The sequence below is a fragment of the Bidens hawaiensis genome, unplaced genomic scaffold (genome assembly GCF_021521415.1).
Source record: "Bidens hawaiensis isolate Kalapana, Puna unplaced genomic scaffold, B.hawaiensis_p1.1 tig00014981_1, whole genome shotgun sequence".
Lineage (NCBI taxonomy): Eukaryota > Viridiplantae > Streptophyta > Magnoliopsida > Asterales > Asteraceae > Bidens > Bidens hawaiensis.
Genome location: NW_027492330.1, coordinates 267450 through 284821, shown reverse-complemented (window position 1 = coordinate 284821; position 17372 = coordinate 267450). Strand labels below are relative to the sequence as shown.

The 17372-nt window shown below is 43.0% G+C and overlaps 2 protein-coding genes across 2 annotated transcripts; both read right to left on the bottom strand.

Moving 5' to 3' along the window:
- Positions 1 to 2569, bottom strand: LOC143548220 (protein STRICTOSIDINE SYNTHASE-LIKE 13-like). The gene is made up of 4 exons (XM_077039446.1): positions 2197 to 2569; positions 1825 to 2109; positions 1565 to 1732; positions 1 to 535 (listed from the first exon to the last, which is right to left on the bottom strand). The coding sequence occupies exons 1-4, from the start codon at positions 2565 to 2567 to the stop codon at positions 136 to 138; spliced, it is 1224 nt and encodes a 407-aa protein (XP_076895561.1). The 5' UTR covers positions 2568 to 2569; the 3' UTR covers positions 1 to 135.
- Positions 2570 to 15727: 13158 nt separating this feature from the next.
- Positions 15728 to 17079, bottom strand: LOC143548219 (B-box zinc finger protein 24-like). Its single transcript, XM_077039445.1, has 2 exons — positions 16591 to 17079; positions 15728 to 16000 (listed from the first exon to the last, which is right to left on the bottom strand). The coding sequence occupies exons 1-2, from the start codon at positions 17077 to 17079 to the stop codon at positions 15770 to 15772; spliced, it is 720 nt and encodes a 239-aa protein (XP_076895560.1). The 3' UTR covers positions 15728 to 15769.
- Positions 17080 to 17372: the final 293 nt, after the last annotated feature.

The following is a 17372-nucleotide window of genomic DNA, read 5'->3' as shown; positions in this document are numbered from 1 at the left end:
ATAGTCTCCCTAGTTTTCTCTTTTCGATCTCAAATATAATCCTTAGAAATTCAATACATTTAGAGCCAAAAGACAAATACAAATCAAGGAATGCATCAAAATGGCTTATTACAATCGGCAAGTTAGGAACCCTCATCAAGGGTAAGGTAGAGTTGCAATGTGATTATGAGCCACAGTACCGATCCACAACATCCCTTTTGCTTCCCTAACTTCACTAACTAACTTCATCACGACGCCTTGTTTGTCATCAAGAACATCCAAAATTTGCCCTTTGTCGTCGAAAAGGGAAATCACCGAGTACATCTTCATTCCCATTGCCCGAGCCAAATCTTGCATCCTAAATGGTAACCGAAAATACACACTCCTCATCCAAGGGTTGTTAATCAAGACTTCTTGAGCTTTAGTCCTACAACAATCTATAGCCACCCAAAATTGACCCTTTTCGTTTATTCTAATGTTATCGGGAAACCCGGGTAGGTTTGCCACAAGCTCAACCTTTCCCTTCTTTTCGCCCTCGACCCATAGTTTCATTAGCCTAGAACAAATTCAAGAAAACTATTATTTTAAACATGATAAAATAGAGGGCTTTCAACATTAGAGATATATGTTGAAAATGGGTTATGAAAGTCGGGCATGTTGCAAATAGCAACGACCATCAACACTACCCTTTTCTAATCATCGATTGTTGACAGAAGTTATTGAAAAAAATGTGTACATGTTTTTTCGGAATTGGTTTATCCGTAGTTGATGTGTAAGGGATTAGTGGCGTATATTATAACATGTGCTTTTTTTGTGTTTAATATATTCGTCTATTCACGATGGATAGGCATGTTAGTTATCTTTTTAGTTACAATGAAAGACAATTAAAAAATCTTTCTTTGTAGCGCGGCATAAGAGATTTTAACTAGGGGTGACAAATTGACAATTTATAATACAACATGAAAATACTTATATTTTTCGATGTAATATCTAACCAGTTTAAGAAATGAGGTGTGTGGGGGTCAACATGTTTAATTAAAAGATTCATGTTTGGTTTAACCCATTTAATTAAAATATTAAATAGGTTAATGGCCCGCCAATGTGTTTAGTTAAACATTTCCACCCACTAACCATTTTATGAACCTCTTAACGTATTAAAAAAAGGGATTTCTAAATATTTTCCCTTCCTAAACCTTTGAAATTACATATTTCCCCAAAATACAAGTTTTTAATGCATAATGTAAAATAAAAAACATTGTACATTATGCATTAAAAACTTGTATTTTGGGGGAAATATGGAATTTCAAAGTTTAGAAAGGGGAAATATGTAAATGCCCCTAAAAAAAGGTCCACCAACCTGATTAACACGTTTACAGATTGATTATTATTTGGCGACCTACTTGACACATTTAAATAAACGGGTTAGCGGGTCGTGTTCGTGTTATATGATTTTAAGTGTGTACGAGTTAGGGTCGATGTTTTTTATACGAAAAATAATCTGAATCGCCTTCAGGTTGAACAATTCAACCCATCAACCTGACACGATCAACGTCTCTAATTTTATCCCGACTACTTTAAGACATACCTGCAGTTTGTAGTTTCCGTGAATAAAAGAAATGACTGGTCTTTAGACAATTGAACTCCATTTGGGAAAGCCAAGCCATCTAACACAACATGAGTTGACTTTGTAGGAGGGTCATATCTAAGTAGTCTTCCAGTTGACTCTCCTTCCAACATTATAAAAAAGTGGTTCCTAAGACAAAACAAAACCAACATCATACACAAGATTCATGGTACTTCTGCTATATATAGACAACCTTAAATTAACAGCATCATGGAACTCACACTCTATTGTACTTCATACTCGTGTCTGTAAAAAATATGGACCCATTGCTATGAATGTCAAGGTCATTTGCAAAGAGTATGGGCTTCCCATCAATCTGAGTGGTCAACGGTCGGGCCAATCCACCGTTGGGGCCCACCATCATAAGCCCGTGATACGCATCAGCTATATACAAATTTCCAGTAGTTTTGTCGAACCTCAATCCAAGTGGCCGCCCACATCGCTCCTCGTTTTTCCATTGCTTGTATGTTGTCGAGTCTTTGCCCGTCACGCATAGTTTTTCAGTCCTTTCATGTTGCAAATAAAGTTTGTTACATATGCATTTATTTTTGTTAGTAAAAGTTATGTTTTTATAATAAAAAATGAAAGCATACCACTTGCGCGAAACGAGAGCGAAAGTTTCCCACCCTCGATCTTCACCCGACCATTTGACGATCCGACCATCGGCTAAGCCGCTATACGGTCCATTTCCCAAAGGATCAAACTCCAACGACTCGGGTCCAAACACTTGATCCACATGCTCTAAGTTCCCTTGTCCTAGCCGGCTAAGATTGTCATGGGGCCAACTCCCCATCACTTGATCATAAGGCGCGATATCATGTTTCACTGGTTTAAAATCGTGCTCACCAACCGGACTCATTTTAAAGGGATCCATGATCACAAACCCTAAAACAACCGCGGAGAGAAGAATCACATGTGGGTGTAACCGACCATCCTCGTGTTCTAATCTCGTTTTCTTCTCCATAAGTGAATGAACCCGAACGAGTCGCGGTGTGCGCTTTCTAGGGAGACAAAAGGGTGAGAATGAAGGATTTGTTGAGTTTGTAAATGGTGTTAAAGCATGGATTTATGTTGTCGGGGTGACTGCATACACTTGTTGTGAAAACATAAACTGGTTGAGTTTAGGTTGTCTTCTGTTGTTCATGTGATTCACCTATGTAACTTTACAACATTTTATTAATCTTGCACGACTTCATGATTTCTTTCCTTGTTTAAACTTTAAACGGTTCATTTCTTTCATTCTTAACTTTTATTTTTATGTGCGTGTTTATTTTAAGTCAATTCTATATTTCTATGTCATTTTAAATATCTTTCTTGATATTGCATACTTAACCTCATATTATGAGATAATTATGTTTTGTGTGGTTAAAATTTACTATAGTTATCTTTTACTTAATTAAGAAAATAGGAGATGATATTTGGTTAGTTTTCTTGTTGTACTAACTTCTCATAACCAACCAACCCACCCCCCCCCCCCGGATTGGCCGAGGGACGCAGGTCGGTGAATCAGCCCCGTTCCATTTTTTTTAACAATCAGTGTGTCTTGTTGTTAACGATAAAGAAGGCGGATGTTTGGTTCGGTCTAGTAGAAGGTAGCATAGTATGAGTTCAAAGCTCCTAGGAAAACAATACTTGTGGATGTGTTGCCTTGTTGGTTAGGAATTTGTTTTACGTTTAATAACAAGAATTGGAGAAACATTACTGTCACATTAAATGATAAAAGTTAAAAACAAAATAAAAGGAGTTTTTAGTGAAAAAATTTGTATTCTATAATTGTTTATTTTATCTAATTTAAAAAATTTTGTTATTTTGCTATGGCCGTGTCTTGTGAGTTGTGAGCCATATGTTCAAATGTTTATTGAAGTATAGTGAAAATAATTGGATTGGAATTTATATATAATCTGTAATTAGATTGGAATTTACTGAAGATCATTATCCCCCAACATTACCTCTTTTTAACAATCCCACATGTTACATATCTTGAATGGCCACGTGAAGCCCTTCCGGTTGAAACGCCAACATTGGACTCCCATTAACCAAACAGAGGACCGAGCCGAATGCAGGCAAGCACTAATCCATCCTATCTATTCTGATTCAAAACCCATGAAAGACATAATTTTCTCTAAATAGTTCCAACGAAGAGAGTTTAGCCAGGCTTTCTCAAAATCAATCTTGAAAACCAATAATCTCTCATTTCTCTTTTTGAACCAATAGACTAATGTATTCAAGACCTTTGCAATAGTTTAATATTGCAAGTTGATCAGGCTTATCAGTCTTATATCGTTACCATCATTCGGGACAAATTGTCCACTTTGAGAATCAAAGATATAAAGGAAGGGTTGAATCCTTTAGGAATAACTTAATCCCTAGAAAATTTATTAACACTAGCCATGATATCGGGTTTCATGGTCTCCGAAACTTCTTAACACAAGCAAATGTAACTCATCCAGGCCCGACGACTTATTACTACAACAAGACCAAATAGCTTCGTTAACTTCAACACTAGAAAACTCAGCAAATGTAACTTGACACGAGTCGGTTCATCTAACAATTCTATGCCCACTATTATACCCGTAATAGAGTCATTTATATGTCATAAAAAACTAATATGTCATTGTTTTTTTCTAATGTTCTGCCATGAAAAATATAACTTTTGACGATGTTAGTAAGCTGGTCAAGATCAAATTTTGTCACCTTCCTCTTTGTAGTTGAAGATATGCAAAATATGGTCTTTGATTGAACAAGTCGTTGTAGAACATAGGATGATAAAGCCAAAAAAACGACAGAAATGAGATATTTGTCGCTTAAAGTTTAAACATTTTATAATATATTTTAACCTTTATACTTTGATTACATTGCATTTCGGTCTATGATGGGGATGTCCATTGAATAGACACTCTAGAATCTACATTCAAATTCATTGAATGACAATTTTTTCCTTTCTAACATATATGATGTCCATACTTAACCAACCACTAGGTTGTCAAATGGAGACTTTGGATTCAAATACATTGAATAAATTGTTTTGACCAAATAAAGATTTTGGATTCAAATACATTGAATCATTTGTTTTGAAGAGGTAGGTCCCAGCAGAGCCCAGTTGGACCCGCAGGACTCACCTTGAAGAGAGACGTCTGCGCAGAAACCAACTGGATCCGCAGGACCCACCATGCTCAGAGACGTGACGTCCTTACGCGCAGTACGCAAGCTGTTCCCGCAGGAAATGCCTCCCAATGGTGAAGTACTCCGCCTGTTCCCGCAGCCGCGGATACAAGCCATCAGGGAAGGCCACCCGCGCAGCAAGGCTACACGCACAAGGCACTTAGCTCTCAATAATTCAGTTGTCACCTGAAGGAATGAGCAAAGCCGGGAACAATCCCGCACAAAGGCGGGAGGGGGAATACTCCCGCCCAAATAAGCCAGTCCGTACGATACGGGAAGATCTTTTGTACTGTACCTGACGAGGTATGGGCAAAAGATCTAACCAAAGATACGACAGCTCATTGACAACAGTATGGCGAGCAGCATGCTCTTGTACTGTATGTCACCATTAGCCGCTGCCTACTCACCAACTCCTGTCATACCACGTGCATAGCCGGCAGTTGGTGGAAAAGGAATAGTACACAGCAGGCCTGGTGTAACACCCCGACCAAAGGCGGATTATACATCGGGGCGCCACATATTGTTTCATTACTCGTGACACTATTGGGTGTCAATATTTAATAAATACATTCGTTCACGCATGCGCAACGTATACATAAGATATAAATAAACCAACATAATCAATATATTATAAATCATAATATCCGAACAGCAATAACTTGTCTTGATACATTTTAATCTAGGTCCAAAATAAAGAAAACTTCCTATGTGTCCACAAGCTCCAAAACGGCTACTGCAAACCTGAACATGTGTTAAAATAAACGTCAAACACTTGCGTGTTGGTGAGAAATCAAGTTTAATACAATACATAGATAACCATAAATCTGCGCGCAACATGTGTATGTCTGGGTTTCAACAAGGGTGTAATCAGATCGGGACCAACTCTAAGAGACAAGACTGCCAGTGCTCACAATTGAGCTCACAAACAAGACTAACTGTGCAAGTGTAACAAAAGAGAAAATCATAAACGATAGTTCTCCCGTGTTCATCTAATGGTACCATGAAAACTGCGGAATAGACCGACAAGACGGTTAATGATCCACACATACAAATAAACAGCCAAGTCTACGTCCTCAACACATGGGATACTGCGCGACTAAAGTTCATAAACAAGTTTAAGACTCTAAGTTTGTATGAACACATGAACATCCCAAAACATTAAAAGCAAAAAGGGATTAGGTACGAGATTACTCACTTGATAAACGATGCGGTGTAAGATAAAGCAAGAACCAACTTTAAACAAGCACAAGTTAACCTATAATTAAGATTATTGTTTTAATGATTTGTTTTAAGTCTTGATTATAAGTTAGCATAATTAATAAGTAAATTATTATATATATATATTACCGGAAAAGCAGGGCAGAACAGGGAGGAAGACGGAGGCAGAGAGGGAGGCGGCAGAGAGAGCAAGGAGGAGGACAGGAGAGATCAAGTGTTTTGTGTGTGTAGTGTTAGGAAAATAATACTATTATTTATAGAGAAAACCCTAGGAGACATAATCCCTAGAAAAGGGGAAAGGATCTTAACAGGATCAAGCAAAAGATATCAAAAAGCATAAGAATCCAAAAGCAAAAGATATGGAAAGATATGGCAGCTGCAGAGGCAAGATAAAGCTGTCAGGGAACAGTAAAAAAAAAGGCATGGGCGGTTCAGAAAAAGGTACAGGTCAAGCATGGAAAAAGCAGATCTCAAAAGATTATGTCAGTCACTTTATCTGTCAACCAATGGGGTTGGTGCGCATGCTGCGCCGAAAGTAACTTTTCAGACATAAAGCAGATTAGGTCAACAGCTCAAAAGATAAGACAACACAAAAGCAAACGGCTAGATTTAAACAGAAGAAAACTCGAAGGATTCAGCGCGAGAAGGCTAAGGCGCGAAGGCAGACACAGAAGGTCAAGAGAGCGCGAGCGCGAAGGCAGACAGAAACAACCTTAACGCGTCGCGGAAAGAACTTCATTTCTAAGCGCGCCGCGGGAAGAATCACATTTCTTAGCGCGCCGCGGGAGGAACTAAAATTCCTAGCGCGCCGCGGGAAGAACTATAATTCTTCGCGCGTCGAGGGATGAACTACGATTCTTAGCGCGCTGCGAGAAGAACTACAAATCCTTAGCGCGTCGCGGGAAGAACTACCGTCCTTCGCGCGCTGCGAGAAGAATTACAATTCTTAGCGCGCTGCGAGAAGAGTTCGTCTCGCGTATCGCTGAAACAGGTGGTCTTTACGCAGGATTCCTTGTAAGGGGTCTGGCGCGTGGAGCTGCGCAGACAACCTTAGGCGGGAAGGAACAAAGGTCAGCAAAGAGTTAGAAGAAAAAGAGGGAAACAAGGCTTAAGGGCGGGACGGCGACAAGAGGGAAAAGAAGGCGGAAAGAGAGAAGGAAGAGGGAGGGGACGGCGGAAAGAAAGAGAGAGAAAGAGGCGGGAGGGAAAAGTATATTATTATTATTGAAAGTAAAATATAAGTATAAATAAATATTAAATCATAAAAGAAAGAGATCGGATAAGAGAAACGGGTACCTGGGTCGGGTCGGATCGGGTCAGATGTCACACCTGGTCACTGTCAGCCGCTGCCTACCCACCAACTACCAGCATGGCACGTGCGTAGGCCACAGTTGGTAGAACAGGAATACTATTCAGCCGGCTATACCTTCTTGGAAACCTACCTTCGGCTATAAATACCCCAAATGGTATGATCATCTCATCATCTTATCATATACTATCTCGTATTACATATTATACCTGATATCTGCTTTAGCAATCTCTTAATATACATTTATATTCAAGAGCAATCTAGTCTGATTCTCACGCCAGAGGGTGGTCACAAGGAGGAACCCCCCCTTCTCAGTGACGAGCTCACGGTGTCTGTTTTGCAGGTTATCAGAAGAACCATCTTTGCTGGGTCTAACCCCTAGTGGGAAACATCTATTTAACCCCCAGGTTATCCGTAATCTGCCCGGGGCCGATTAGTGTTTCTTCATTGGCGCCATCCGTGCATAAAAGCTAGAACTTCATTTCTTTTCAGTTTTTTCAAACTTCTGGAAAGATGGTTAAAGAAACTCTGGTAACCACAACCCCACCTACTGGGAGGAATACCGGCGACTACACAGTTTTTACGAACACTACCCCGATTACCCAAGCCGGGGCAAGTGCAGTAAATTTTACGAACACTACCCCAGTTACCCAAGCTGGGGCAAGTGCAGTAAACAACCATCCCCTGGGATTCAATAATACCCAGGCGGAAAGACAACAGACGAGACTCCCCCGCCAAACACTTGAACAAGTTAAAGCGTGGGCGGAGGCACGTCAGAAGGAATTCCAAGCTGAGTTGGACGAACGCTTGCGTTCCGTCCAACAGGCTGACGAATTCGGAGAGTACTGGGACAATGATTCGGAGGAATCCGATAGTGACGCAAACCCTCGTAATAGGGCGAAAGGTAAGCGTAAGGAAACGGACTCCCAACCGAGAAGGCATTTTGAAGAAACCTTCAAACCAAAAAACATAGGTGGAAATCCATGTGACTTCTCGAAAACATTTACACCAACTGCTGCAAAGGCGGGAACGTCCAAATTTGCAAAGGACATTGCGGAAGCAATCGTCCCGAAAAGTGCCAAACAGATGTCCAACATCGGCACTTACGATGGTATATCTGATCCAGACGATCATTTGAACAGGTTCATAGCGGGGGCAACTGTCAGTAGTTGGACGGAACCTACGTGGTGTTACATGTTCCAAATGACGCTTGTTGGGGTAGCTAGAGCGTGGTTCGATCGTCTACCGGTCCACCACATCTACGATTGGGAAGACTTCCAGCAGAAGTTTAGCCAACACTTCAGCCAACAAAGAAAGTATACCGAGGAGCAATGGACAATCCTCAATTGTATTCGAGAAAAAGATGAATCTTTGCCAGACTTCATCACTCGCTTCAACTCAAAGAAGCTAAGTCTGGGTAATATCAGCGAAGATCTTGTTCGCGCTGCTTTCATCCAGGGCGCGAACGACCCAGAGCTCATCCGCACCTTAACGGGTAAAGATGGCATGCCATCCACATGGGATGCCATCATAACAGCAGCAAAACGCTTTGCGGAAATGGAGAAGCAACTGGGTAGAGATCTCCCCCAGAGCACAAACCTCTACACCCAGAAAACAAGGAAAAACAACGTCCTTACCGCCCGACTAAACAAAAAGCGGAAGCTAGGCATTTGGCAGTCAAGGGTAAACTTTGACACCTCATCCGGCTTGCAACATCGGTTAGGCGGAATGGATAACGTACAGTCGAACCAAAACTCCAGATGGACGCCACTCACCAAGAGCGTCACCGAGATATTCGCCACTGAGGAGCTCCCATGGCCAAAGGCTCCGATAATCCGACATCGTCACAATGCTGATCGAAGCAAATACTGTGACTTTCACAGGACAAAAGGCCACAACACTGAAGAATGCACAGACGTAAAGGACATGGTCGAAGCATTTGTCAGAGATGGGACGCTCGCGCACCTCATGGCGCAATGAACGCTGAGCAGGCTGATGCGTGTAGAACCCCAGTTGGGGAAAATACGAATAAAATTGCAGCTTCAATGTTGGAGACTACATACTGCGTAAACAACGAGATCCCGAACCAGGTGCATATCGGCTCGATGGCACTCCCATCCCAACAACATGGAAGGGAGCTCAATTACACAGTTTGCATGTAGATCAATTCCAAATTTGTAAAGAAAAAGCCCAGAGCCACTTCTAATGGAAATGATTCTCCTTAAAACATCGACGCTGATGATTTTACATTTATACTTATGAACTTTCAACACTGATATGCCGGTTTTCACCGCATAATTACGTGGAAAGTCGTTGCGTGGGGAAGGCGGCAAAACCCGCATAAACCCAAAAAACGGAGACCTTCACGCAGGTCAGTTAAAGGTAAAGTTCAGTCATCCCACTAAATGAAAGTGCCGGTCCTAACCGCACGAATCATGGTAGAGGAAACTGAACACTAACCTATTAACAACCGCGCGTCGAACGGTTAATTTATTCAACACTGATGCCGGTTTTAACCACATAATTACGTGGAAAGTCGTTGCGTGGGGAAGGCGGCAAAACCCGCATAAACCCAAAAAACGGCAAACCTTCACGCAGGTCAGTCATAGGTAAACTTTGGTCATCCAACTAAATGAATGTGCCGGTCCTAACCACACAAATCATGAGAGGAAACCGAACCTATTGACAACCGCGCGTCGAACGGTTAACTTATTCAAAATACTTTAGAAAATTTCTAACAGAAGGATGAGGAAAACCTCCACGCAGGTCAGATATAGGTAAAGTTTAGCCATCCTACTAAGTGCAAGTGACGGTCCTACCCGCACAATCACGAAATAGGAAGCAAAACTTCAACCTATTATCTACCACGTTCAAAGGTTAACTTATCCTAAACACTTAGAAATTTCTAAAAAGATGAGGAAAACCTCTACGCAGGTCAGATATAGGTAAAGTTTAGCCATCCTACTAAGTGCAAGTGACGGTCCCACCCGCACAATCACGAAAGAGGAAGCAAAACTTCAACCTATTATCTATCACGTTCAAAGGTTAACTTATTCTAAACACTTGGAAAATTGCTAATTTAAACTAAAGTATGCAAGTCATATAACGTTTATAAAGCAAGGAATCCAGTGAAAATAGCGGTCTTACCCGCACAAAGATTTATATTTTATAATATTCGTTACAAGAATGGCCGGGTAACTACCCGCCTACAAGAATATAAATCTATACAAGCTAAACCTATCCTAACAGTGGGAAGGGATCTTCAGGATCAAGCTTCAGGGCCACTTCCACTTGGACCAGCACTATCATTAGAGCGTGGCGGTTCAAGAAAAGCTTTAAGGATAGCTAGCCCATCATCAGCAGCGGCAACTTCGTTTACCTTCTCCACCACCGGATGCTGGAAGGCGGCATACTGATTCACTGCTTGGTCGTATATAGCTTCAGTATCCACATCAAATAAAGGGAAGTTGGAAGGTGGGATGCCTTTCTCAACGAACCCTAGACCAAGCAGGAAGCCGGCCTTTTCCCCATCCTCATGAGAAGCGTTGAGGGCTGCGCTCATAGCATCGTCATAAGACGTATCCGTGAAGACTCGATGCACAACCTACAAAAAAAATATACAAGTATCAAAACCTTTTATATTTACAAAGAAAAGCGTGAAGACGTTATGAAGCTAAGCTTACCTGAGACAACGCTTCTCGAAGAAGCCATTCCTTGGCAACCAGAGCTTCTTGGAGGGCGGCTTGAGCTTGGTTACAGGCGCGTTCGGCTTCACTTTTATTGAGGTTGGCAAGCAACACTTCCTTTGCAGCAGCCTCTTCAACGCCCTTTAGCTTCCGCTCAGTGTGGTCAAGCACGCCCCTCTGGTCCAGGATCTCTTGGAGCTTCTTCGCGTCCTCCATCGCCAAGGCATCATGAGCCTGTTGGAGCGCCTCTAGTTTAGCTTTAAGTTCCTCATTCTCGAGGCGTAGAGGCTCAGCAACAGCTTCAGCCTTGGTGGCCCTTTCAGTTGCGTTCCGAGCAGTTTCCTTAGCCAGCCGAAGCTGTTCGTTAACAGCTTGGGCAGCCTTGGAACGGGCCTCGAGACGGGTCTGAACTTCAACTTCAAGGGCCTTGAACGCCTTCTCCTTCTCCGCAGCAGCGGCGGAGAGCCTCCTATTCTCCTCCCGGACAGCCCGCGCCTGAGCTACTTCTTGAATGCGAGCTGCTTTTAACTTGTCGTTTTCACGACAAAGCAGCTCGACGCGCGGCTGCATCCGGGCCAGGAGAACCCGAAGCTCATTGGTTAGCCTACCCTCCTGGTAGCTAGCCATGGCTTCCCCCAACGCACCACTGGGAGCTGCGTGACGAGCCCACTCCACGCACTCCACAGGTGTGCGAAGGGTTGTTCCTCGGCGGATGTTCCATCGTGGAACATACACTTCATTGGAATCCGACACTGCAAAAAACAAAAAGCAGTTAGGAAAAGATGATATATAAAAAAAAAAAAAAAAAAAAGCCAAAAGAACCCTACGCACCTGTAGGGTCGATAACAGGCCGAAAGCCGCCAAACCCATCACCTGAACCCAAGGGAAATCCATCCAAGAGGTCAGGCAGATGGGAAGGAGGCAGAGGTTGGCGAGAAGCCCCAAGCATACCTGAAGGATCGGCTGTAGCTGCCGACGTCGGAGGCATGGAGGCCGCCGCGGTAGTAGAAACCAACGGAGGTGAACTCACAACCGTGGTCGCCGCTGCGGAATGCGCATAAAAAGTAACCGCCGGCTCAGTGAAAGATTCAGTAAATATGGCACTGACAGCCGGCGGTGATGTCATCACAGTTGGAACAGTTGGCTCAACGGGGTGAGCAACTGAACCAACGGAAGCAGGCGCAGCCGCCTGGGTCGTCGCCTCAGGTAGGCTGACCAAGCCTACCGTCATGGGTCCGGAGGTACTCCTCCCCGCTCCACCCTGGAATGCGGTAGCATCCACGCCTGCGCAAAGAAAATAAGTATTAATGATGGAAAGCTACGAAGTTAAAAAAAAAAAAAAAAAAAAAAAAGAGGAAGTTTGTGCTTACGGGTTTTCTTGAGCCTAAAAGTGCGGACAGGCGGGGACGAACCCGATGGAGCCGGCCTCTTTACGCCGCTCACCGTCGCCCTCGGCTCTCCGGAGGTGACAGTCGCTGCCTCCGGAGCAGTGGTCCTATCACCACCCGGGTTCCCCGCCACCTCCTCGCTCTCGGTCTCTGAATCAGACCGAGGCACCGGATCGGCAGTGGAGACCACCTTCGCCTTTCCCTTCCCGCCGGCAGCCTTCTTCTTCCGCACCAACGGAGGACCATCTGCGGATTCCTCAGAACACAAGATCAGAGGAATTCCAGCAGAGGTTTCAGCATTGAGGGGTCGAGGGTTGAATAACGCCTTACCTGGCCGCCTGGCGCTCAGGATCTCGTGGCCTGGCGGGTAGACCTCCACGAACCGATCCGCCGTCTGTTCAAGGATGGGCAACTCGTTCTCGTCTAAAGCACGAGTACCCATCCGAGCGGGACTATCAGCCTCCCGCGGATACAGGAGCGACTGCAAGTCATTCCCCTCTGAAATAAATAGGAAAGAAGTTAGAAGACAAACCTATACAAACAAAGAAGACAAAGCATACCGTAAGGGACAGAGTTCAAACCGTATTCAAGGACGACCGGGATCTTTTGCGCCTCCGCATCCTTCCACACCCGGCTCATCCCGAGCATCACCATCCCGGACTCCGCAAACCGGTAAACCGGAGATTGGACTCGGGAAATCTTTGAAAATCATTCCGCCTCCTGGTAGTTGGAGGCGTGAAGGCTGGGGAGAGCTTGCCCATTCTTAAATTTCATGGCAAGGGGGATGGCGCGAGCGGAGATATAAAAGAACTCCCGCTTCCACGAACGAAGACTGCGCTCGGTTGCGCAAATCTTCAAACCCTTGATCCGGGTTATGAGAGTATACCGCCCCTGGATGCACCTCCAAGAGTAGAAGGTCATCAGGCGGTCGACGAAGGGCTCAACGCCCAGAATCCGGCACACCCACTCGAAGTGACGAATCTTCGCGATTGCCATCGGGTGTACCTCGGTCAGGTGTACACCGTGCCTCTCCAGGACACGATACACAAAATTTGTCAAAGGGAACCTAAGATTCCCATAGACAAAGAATGCGGCATATACCCCGATCTTGCCTCTGGGGGCATCATACACCGTCTGATGAGGTTCAGGAAACTCAGGCTCGAAAGACTCGAGCATGAACTTCCTGACGATGTACTGATATAGATCGACAGGCAGAGCACACTGGCACTCGCCAGCAGTACTCTTGTCATCGGCGTACACCCCAGCCTCCTGGGCTGTAGCCTCAAGATCGTGAGAAGACATCTTGCAGGTATGAAAGAAGAGAACGATTTCAAGAGTGCTCGGCTGAAAAGGTGAGTATTCGCCGGAAATCGTTTTGAAGATGAAGAGAAAAGTGAAAGTGTGGATTACAAAGGACCCTCTCCCCCTTTATATACTAATCGCAATTAATGCGATGAATTTAATGCGGAAAAGAGAGAAATCGCATGTGCAATGAAACTATGACACGTGGCAAAAAGCAAGCTGGCAACAGCTGTTGAAAGGACGCGTGCCATTAATTTCGCGGCCACGCGCCCGAAAAATCGCGCCCACGCGCCTGAAAAAGCGTCTGGAATGACCATGTACTGTCACGTCACCATAACTTCCTGCACGTCCTGACACAGTCAGAAGAAATCGTCGCACGACGTTTCAATAGTTTGGACTGTTCTTATCCTTTCACCAACTCTTCGAATTTCAAAAAATTCAAAAAGATTCAAAAGTAAGCGGGAAAATACCAAAGATACGACCAAAGATACGACAGCTCATTGACAACAGTATGGCGAGCAGCATGCTCTTGTACTGTATGTCACCATTGGCCGCTGCCTACTCACCAACTCCTGTCATACCACGTGCATAGCCGGCAGTTGGTGGAAAAGGAATAGTACACAGCAGGCCTGGTCACTGTCAGCCGCTGCCTACCTACCAACTACCAGCATGGCACGTGCGTAGGCCACAGTTGGTAGAACAGGAATACTATTCAGCCGGCTATACCTTCTTGGAAACCTACCTTCGGCTATAAATACCCCAAATGGTATGGTCATCTCATCATCTTATCATATACTATCTCGTATTACATATTATACCTGATATCTGCTCTAGCAATCTCTTAATATACATTTATATTCAAGAGCAATCTAGTCTGATTCTCACGCCGGAGGGTGGTCACAAGGAGGAACCCCCCCCCCCTTCTCAGTGACGAGCTCACGGTGTCTGTTTTGCAGGTTATCAGAAGAACCATCTTTGCTGGGTCTAACCCCTCGTGGGAAACATCTATTTAACCCCAGGTTATCCGTAATCTGCCCGGGGCCGATTAGTGTTTCTTCACTCAGCAAATGTAACTTGACACGAGTCGGTTCATCTAACCATTCTATGCCCACTATTATACCCGTAATAGAGTAATTTATATGTCATAAAAAACTAATATGTCATTGTTTTTTTCTAATGTTCTGCCATGAAAAATATAACTTTTGACGATGTTAGTAAGCTGGTCAAGATCAAATTTTGTCACCTTCCTCTTTGTAGTTGAAGATATGCAAAATATGGTCTTTGATTGAACAAGTCGTTGTAGAACATAGGATGATGAAGCCAAAAAAACGACAGAAATGAGATATTTGTCGCTTAAAGTTTAAACATTTTATAATATATTTTAACCTTTATACTTTGATTACATTGCATTTCGGTCTATGATGGGGATGTCCATTGAATAGACACTCTAGAATCTACATTCAAATTCATTGAATGACAATTTTTTCCTTTCTAACATATATGATGTCCATACTTAACCAACCACTAGGTTGTCAAATGGAGACTTTGGATTCAAATACATTGAATAAATTGTTTTGACTAAATAAAGATTTTGGATTCAAATACATTGAATCATTTGTTTTGACGGTGACAAGCTACACGCGTTCTGCAATTTACTTGCAATCAGGACCTATCAGGTTTACAAGAATGTTGTTACTTCATAAGCATACGCGTCCAATACTATCATACAAAACCAATATCACATGTACCATAAAAATCGAAACCGAGAAGCAACTGTTCAACTTTTTTTAATCTTGACAACAATAGTATCTCAATTTATTAAAAAAATAATAAATATAAAAGGCTCACAAGTCAGAAGCCTTCATTACAAGTAAGCATCAAAACTACGAATTTAATTAACCACCAAACTGATATAAGCAACATTGCATAAACATATACTTTATGTAACCAACAATACATGCCTAATTGTAGATTTAGAATTACTTAACTGGTCCTCATACTAGTCATAACATACATTTTCAGCCCTTAAGACTTAAAAACTATTCATAGTATCACCAACAATGAGGACCAAACAGATACTCTATTTGGCACATCTTCCAGTTTAACCAAGATCAGGCACGGTGAAATTGTGCTTATCATCGTCTTCTTCAATGTACGTTGGTAATTCATATCGCGGTTTCTTGTTATTTGACTGGTAAAACTTTGGCTGTCTGTATGAGCCGGTGTTGATCGTCTGCTGCGATGCAGGAAGTTGAGGAACTTCAGCAGCTGCATCTCCAAACACATCGTAGTCGTTCAACCACTCGAGTTCCCCAAATTCGAGATTTTCCTTCTGCAGATCAATTGAATCAAACTTCAATATTCAATTAATCAATTGTTCATAACAAATTTAGATTTAAAAACATTGATAGAGCAATTTGAGTTGATCTTTGAACAATCAATCGAATTAAATTTCAACTAAGGGTTCAAATGAGCCACACCGCTCGCGAGCTACTCAAAATCGGATAGAAAAAAAGCTCAAAATGAGCCGAGCCTCAAATAAAGCCCGCTTAGTAATCAACCCGAGTTCGACCAATGTATACTTTAAAGCTTTAATTCTTTTGTACTTATATTTATTAATTTCAAATTGCACAACCGAGCTTGAGCTGAGCTTTGGCTCGTTTAATGTACGGCACACAAGCACAGACCAAATTAGGCTCGTTTAAAGTTTTTCTCAACATATATAAATAATAAAATATGTATATAAGTTAATTAATATAATAAACAAGCCAAGCCAGATCCGAACTCCAGTTTGAAAAAATGAATCAGAAAAAGAGCTCGAAACGAGCCGAAATCAGTCAGACACCCTGAATTTCAATATTATTATTCACAACAAATTCAGGTAAAACAATCATAATTCATTAATTATCAGTTAACTATTACCTTATCAGAGGATTCAAAATCCGACAACTGTAACAAGTTATCAACCGCCCACGCCGGTGACGTGTACCCCGAAACCTGTTGCACCGGTGTCTTAACCGCAGCAATCCTAGTAGCCGCAGCCGCCGGAGGCGGCAATTCACGGTGAATCTTCTCCAGCTGAGTACCAGAAGCAAGCGCCACACGGATTCCAGTAGCCAAAAACCGCTGGTGATTGGCGGCAAGACTGCTAGCCGAATGAATCGGCTCATCACAGTCACGGCAAAACAAAGCACGATCCTCCACACAGAAAATAAACGCCGTCTTCTCCTGGCAGATGTCACACGGCGGCAGCTTATCGGATAACGTGTTTAGAAGCAGCCTCTGGTGCTTGCTAGCGAGTTTGTTAGCGGCGTGGACTTCCACGTCGCATTTAGCGCATAGTGCTGCTTCGTCTGCGCAGCAGATTAACGTGGCGGGAGACTTCTCGCACACGTCACACTGGATCTTCATGTTGACCAGATCTGTGTTCGATATGTTTGATTATCTGATAGTGATTATTGTAGTGTGTGTAGTGGAGACTATTATGGATGAGATAAGGAGTGAGATTTTGAAGACGGTAGATGGATGGTACTTGATACGCTGTGCAAGTTTGTGGCTAGGAGTCAGTCAAGTTCTGGTGGCTGTTGATTATTTTGGATTTGTTTTCTTTTATTTTAGTGGCTGAGGAAGCACCATACGTTTGATGTATCTAATATAAAATTTGCGATATTGAATTAAATTAATTTAATTTGATACACGTTATA

Excerpts from the sequence above, each read along its gene's own strand:
- LOC143548220 (XM_077039446.1), bottom strand. The coding sequence starts at position 2,567 with ATGGAGAAGAAAACGAGATTAGAACACGAGGATGGTCGGTTACACCCA. Across the intron at positions 2,110-2,196 it reads GCTCTCGTTTCGCGCAAGTG|GACTGAAAAACTATGCGTGA; the intron begins GTATGCTTTCAT and ends GCAACATGAAAG. Across the intron at positions 536-1,564 it reads ACGGAAACTACAAACTGCAG|GCTAATGAAACTATGGGTCG; the intron begins GTATGTCTTAAA and ends AATTTGTTCTAG.
- LOC143548219 (XM_077039445.1), bottom strand. The coding sequence starts at position 17,079 with ATGAAGATCCAGTGTGACGTGTGCGAGAAGTCTCCCGCCACGTTAATC. Across the intron at positions 16,001-16,590 it reads ATTTTGAATCCTCTGATAAG|AAGGAAAATCTCGAATTTGG; the intron begins GTAATAGTTAAC and ends ATTGATCTGCAG.